This window comes from Lactuca serriola, chromosome 5 (genome assembly GCF_051521515.1).
Source record: "Lactuca serriola cultivar US96UC23 chromosome 5, Lser_US96UC23_V15, whole genome shotgun sequence".
In the NCBI taxonomy this organism is placed as follows: Eukaryota; Viridiplantae; Streptophyta; class Magnoliopsida; order Asterales; family Asteraceae; genus Lactuca; species Lactuca serriola.
In genome coordinates, this window is record NC_136412.1 from 295,549,030 (window position 1) to 295,555,540 (window position 6,511).

A 6,511-nucleotide genomic window follows, 5' to 3' on the forward strand; every position below is an offset into this window, starting at 1 on the left:
AGTTATGGACTTAGACATTAATCCAACAGTAAGTCAGCCACCCATTCCTCTAAGATTCAAGGTGATGTGACACCACTAGGGCTGTAAACGAACTGAACGTTCGACGAACCATTCGTGAACTGTTCGGCGGGAAGTTCGTTTATTTAATAAATGAACGAACATGAACAAAAGTTATCGTTCATTTAGTTAAATGAACGAACATGAACAATGGTCTCGTTCGTTCATTTATGTTCGTGAACATTCATTTATGATGTTCGTTTACGTTCGTTTATGTTCGTTCGTTTAAGTTTATTTATATTCATTTATATTTAAATTTTTTTATTATATTTCTATATTATTTGTTCGTTTATGTTCATATATGTTCAATTATGTGTGCTTTTTTTTTTAATCTTTGTTCGTTTATGTTTGTTCGTTTACGTTCGTTTAGCATGTTCACGAACATAAACAAACGAACATGAACAAGCTAATTTGTGTAAACGAACGAACATGAACAAGAAAATCTCGTTCGTTTATCCGTTCGTGTTCGTTTGTTGTTCGGCTAACTTAAACGAACGAACATGAACATACCTTTGTTCGTGTTCGTTTGGTTCGTTTACAGCCCTAGACACCACACGGTTGCGACACATGGCTCTACGAGAATTGGCCATGTGACCTGTTTTCTAGAAGGATTGATGTGGAAGGACCGGAGATTGACACATGTCAGAAGGCCAAAGGAGCCAACAAGGCTGATGGGCGCGACACGCCTTATGGCCTTGTGCAGAGCGCATTCCCTGCAGTATATATACCTCCTTCGTTTTTCATTCTTTCCACACCAAAATTCAATCCCATTATCTTTGGAATACTAGTTCTTCCTGAGTCTAATTTTTTTATTGAGGTTCCTTAGGATATTTAGCAAGTTCTTAAGAGTCTAGAAGCCTATCAAATAGAAGGTTTCGATTTCGAAGTTCTATCTGCGTGTCTTTCCGGTTTTCGCTAAAACCTTTGTAAGTTAAGCTACACTATTTTGCTTTTAGTATAACTTATATTTATAGTCATAAGTCGTTATTATGAACCTATAAATAAGATTTATCAGTAATTCAAGTCGTATACTAATTGATCTACTTACAGGGGTGATGTCTAGGCTTGATTTAGTGAAGTGTTTAAAGTGAGATTTCCAAATAATATACTCTGTATACCAAACAGACCCTACATTCGATATGATCCTACCTAGTTGTCCCTTACTTGATAGATCTTGATGTAGACATTGGTATTAGTAAGGAATCTAAACTATCATTAGTCACCAATGTTTTCATAACCTTTTCATACGAACTCCGTTCCCGACTGTCTTTTTCATCCTACCTAGGTCGCGTCAAAGGAAAAGCTAAAGGTGCTAGGCGAAGCTCTGTCAAAATCACCAATCATTCACCTATGTCAAGTGAGTGTATAGTTACTTTCAACTTGTACATATATATCAAATATTTAATTTGCTTAGATGCCCTATGTGTTTATCTGCGTTCCTAATAGTTGTGCTAAATGAGATAATAATTTTTACTCGTAGTAAAATTATATGTATTTTATTATACTTATATTGTATTAGGTAAAAATGATAGAGATCGAGAAAACAGATAGTATAGTGGAGAGACACCATGCTAGAGATAAAATAGTGGTGATAGACCATACCAGAGATAATAGTGAGAGACCATGACCAACTAAGATCAATCATCAAGTAGAGTATTGATGACAACCACAAACTCTTCTAAACAGTCTAGTGGAACACTAGCAGACTTGTAATCTGTGGGTGTTAATGAATCATACTATCCGGGAGTATGAATTGTGTGTTCATTCGAGTACTCTATCCCCCTCATGGTTGACTTACTGACATGTATTGCTAAGGAATCCCGAGGCAATGTTGTCTGCTCATTTTTACAGATATCCTCTCGGATAGGTCCCTTGAGACTATCATTTAGGATCGAAAAGTGAAAATAACTAGAATGGGTAATCGGGATTAATCGGTTTGGTGTGTGATATACTTAAAACAATATAATAATAATAATATGGGTTAAGAACCCTATGTGCTCATCAGGTTTCCCAACCTGACCCACTCAGTTTCTTTGTATCACATGTAGCTATACGAAAGTACTAATAGATAATGAAATTATCTGCTAAGAGATGTAAGGAGTTCGTAGGCCGCTAGAATACTAATGTAGGTCTGTTTATGCTTATGTTTTTGTATCAGTTATGACATCCCAAATTTTAATAATCAATAAAAAAACCTTTTCTTCGGAAATACTATTACGGGACCAACTCCGTATTTATAAACAAACTCTGCTTTTAAAATAAGCATAAATAAAACAGTCTTTTCTGGCCGAGAAAGTTGGAGATGTGACATCCATCGACTCTTAGGTTATCTTCTCCAACGAGTCTTCGACCAACATGAGTTTTCCGACGATTTCAAACCCATAAATCGAGATTTGATTTATGGACTTTCAAACTCCCAACAAAATTTCAATTGAAAACCTTGAATTCATGCCCTATTTTATGGGTATCCCTTTAGTAGTGGCGCCTTTTATGGTGTTGCAACGGTTGGTAATGATAATGATATAAGGATGGTTGTAGATGGTGTGACGAGACAGTCAGTCGTATGGAGTAGATGGGGATGACATAAGGTGGTTCTGGTGGTGTGTTTGGTGTTCAAAGATGGTGATGTTTCCGATGGTTGCAGATGCTTGGAGGGGTGGTTTGCTATGCTGCAAAGGTGGTATATAGTTGCTGGAATGATATGTCACGAACGTTGGTGAAGTTCTCGGCGGAGTGAAGACTCACCAAAGCTACAAAACATGTCGAAAACCGGCTAAACCCACACCAACCGGTAATAATAAGATATAGACAAAAAAACAAGTTTAATGGTAAATATTAAAAAAAACAAAACAATAACTAAATATGTATAAAACAAAAAATATTTTACTCTTATTAAATTATTTTTCCTAATATGTCTATTAGTTAAAGTTAAAAGTTGTTATTATTTATCTTATTCTTATCCTACCTAATAAATAAAGAACTTTTTGTCACTCTCCTTAATTTGGACACATGACATTTTCTAGAATTTTTAAAATTTTTATTTTCCACTTGTCATTTTATTGTATTTTCCATTTTATTAAATTAAAATTCCACATTTAATATGTAAGGTAATATATATGTAAGATATTTATTAGAAAGAGTTTATATATGTTATGTATTTAATACATTAAAGTCTCATTAATTTTAATAATTCAAAAATTTTCTCATTTTTCTTATAAATTCAAACTTTTCAAATTGTTAAATTTTTATATATAATTTTTTTAAAATAAATCCATATAATACATGAGTTTCACAACTAGTAACGTAGAAAAAAAAATATCAATGATCGATAAAAATTAAATCGATATATACGATAAAAATAATTTAAATTTGCTATTTATCATGTTTTAAAAATATAATTTCACACACCAAATCTCAGTAATTGTAAAATCGAGCTTAAAATCAGTTTGAGATAATACCCACGACACGACCTTTTTCTCTCCTCTCGGCTCTCGCACAAGTCCAAAGCTTCTCTCTCGGAGACGGTAACCGGTGATCGGCTAGAGAAACTAAGGCCTCAGATCGGCTTTGCTCTCACCAGATTCGGATCCGAGGTAATCAATAATTCTTTCGTTCATCGTCTGATTGTTTATCACTTCACTTCTCGCCTTTTCAGGTTTATGTTTTGTTAGGTTTTCCGATTCGATTTGTTTAGATCTGTTGCTGCGACGCCTCATATTTTCATTTTCTGTAGTTTTATGATTGTTTGTGTTGTGAACATTGTCCCCCTGTGAATCTGTATTATATTGAATTCACGATTTATGGTTAGTGGCTAGCGCTTTAGGGTTTTGGATTTAGTCAATTTTCACTGTGAGTTTTAAACTCGATGTGTGTTTGATGCTGGATTGACCAGTTGAACACGGTTTTAATGGAATTAGCCATTTTTCACTCTATAAATAGAGAAATGAATAGTTAGTTACACAAGTAAATTATACCATCTCCAACCACACTCTATTTTAAGGTCTTGAATAGAATTTAGAGTGGAGTTGGAGATTGACATAGAAAGTCTAAAACATCAAAAACACACATCAAGTTTGTAATCAAATCCAAACAGCATAAAAGTCACCACTTTCTAACTTCTCATCCTCACAATCATCTTCCTCAAACCATTTCACTTCAACATTGTCAATCAAGTTCACTTGAACACTTTTCCACATGTCATCTTTATTTGCATCACTTGGGTCAACTATCCACTCATCACCAGACAACACATTTTCGACAACCTACAAATCATCTTCTTCTTGTAAATCGACTTCTTCAAGAATTTCTGCTTTAACTTTTTTGTGTTCAACCGGTTTCTTCTCTTTGTATGGGACTTGATTGAACACATAAGACCCATTGACCCAAAAGCGTCTACTAAACATCCCAAAAAAAAAAACTTTGCACAAAAAACAGAATATAAACAGACGACATAAATGAAATAACAGTGAATGCAGCAGTCTCACAGAAAAAAAACATAATATGAATTGAGTACATAAATAGATACAGACAAATTGATACAGTTACAGTTACAGTCTTAAAGAAGAGTCAGTAAATGAACTGAACATAAATATATATATATATATATATATATATATATATATATATATATATATATATATACAGTCAGAATCTAACACAGCAGTGAAGCACAGAACATAAATTGGATATAAATTTGACATAAATTGATCATAAATACATACATACATACAGTTAGTCACACAGAGTTCAGAACATAGTAATAAAGAAGATACATCGTACAGCTTTATACAGCTTTATTGAATTGTAAAAGGATACAGAGGTCAGAGCATATAAAAAAGACACATATGAAACTGAAAAAGATCCATAATACACATGTAATACATTTTTATTGAACAATAGCAAAGATACACCACAAATAGTGACAGAATCCTATAGAAAAAAGAAGAGATTCACAGCTTTGAGAAATAGACAGAAAAAAGTGAAACTTTGAGAGTAGCTTAATATAAATTTAAACATTACGGATGAGCTGTTAGTTTCTACAATCAATCCAAATTAAAAAAAAAAAAATACAACATCGATTTTGTACTCGTCCACCAAACTGGATTCCCCTTTCTAAACTCCAGGAAGATGAGAAGGTCCACTTAGAAGAACTTTACATTATAAACGATTCTTATTTTGAGCTTCTTTGGTTGGTTAAATCATTAATGGATTCTTATTTTGAGCTTATTTGATCATTAAAGATTGTAATTCATGATGGATGAATCTTTTATCAGTTTATGTTATTGATAATCTCATGTTTTGATATGCTAAAAGGCATAAATTGCAGATAAGATGGCATCAAAACTGAAGCAATTGCAATCAAAGGCAGGTCAAGCTTCACAGTTTTTGTCAAAACATGGAAGTGCTTACTACAAGCAACTGATGGAGCAGAATAAACAGTTTGTTCAGGAGCCAGCAACTGTTGAAAAATGCAACGAGTTGTCCAAACAGCTCTTCTACACTCGCCTTGCAAGGTTAAAAACTCTAAAAACTTCAGTTTAATGTATCGTTTGTTTCACTTTCATATATGTTATAATAATTAATAAACAAGTAAATGAAAGTTTGTTGTTATTTCTATTTCTACAGCCTCCCTACCCGAAACGAGTCATTCTGGAAGGAACTTGATCATGTGAAGAATCTATGGAAGAACAAACAAGATTTGCATGTGGAACAAGTTGGAATTGCTGCTTTGTTTGGGATTGAATGCTTTGCATGGTTTTGTGCTGGTGAAATTGTTGGAAGGGGTTTCACAATCACTGGTTACCATGTTTGATTTTTTTTTAAAGGGAGAAAAAAAAAACACACATAAAAAGAAAAACCTCTTTTAAAAACTTGCAAGGCTTTTCTATGTCATGGGACTTGTGTAATGTTACTACTACTGCTACTTCTACATTCTTTCTTGGAAATTTTGAAGCTGAGAGAAATCAGTTGTAATTTGGTTGCATTTGCATTAATAATCTGCAGTTTAGGATGATGACTTTGTTAGTTTGATTCACAAGTGTTTGCAGAAGAATGACTAGAATTGTTTTATCTTGTTTGCAAGGTAATATTGTCTTTTTACTCTTTGCATATTGTTTTGATAGGAAAAAAATGGGCCTTGAATCTTTTTAGTTTAAATAACATCCAGTATCATTGTTGTACACTTGTACTTACAAGTTACAGCCTAAAAGTAGCAAAATTGAGACAATTCATCAAACACTATTAGGCCCTTTTTTAAAAAATATTTATATTTTTATTGTATTTTTTATTTAATTTTAAATAAAAAATGAGGTGAAGTGGTGTATAATATATTTATATATATTTTTTGGAAAGTGAATTTCCCTAATGAGGGTTTTTGGGCAACTTTCATGTATTGACTAATCCCCTGCTGCAAAACATGAAGCTTTGTCCCATGCCTTGGAGTCATGTCATTGCA

General features: G+C 33.1%; 1 protein-coding gene across 2 annotated transcripts; it reads left to right on the forward strand.

Annotated features, from left to right (window-relative positions):
* Positions 1–3,510: 3,510 nt before the first annotated feature.
* On the forward strand, positions 3,511–6,138 carry LOC145054698 (Mitochondrial ATP synthase subunit G protein). Of its 2 annotated transcripts, none has more exons than XM_079002947.1 (3): positions 3,511–3,650; positions 5,371–5,570; positions 5,683–6,138. In XM_079002947.1, the coding sequence occupies exons 2-3, from the start codon at positions 5,389–5,391 to the stop codon at positions 5,867–5,869; spliced, it is 369 nt and encodes a 122-aa protein (XP_078859073.1). In that variant the 5' UTR covers positions 3,511–3,650; positions 5,371–5,388; the 3' UTR covers positions 5,870–6,138. The 2 variants fall into 2 exon arrangements, with proteins under 2 accessions (XP_078859073.1, XP_078859075.1); XM_079002949.1 differs by having other exon boundaries at positions 3,512–3,650; positions 5,384–5,570; positions 5,683–6,015.
* The last annotated feature ends 373 nt before the right edge of the window (positions 6,139–6,511 follow it).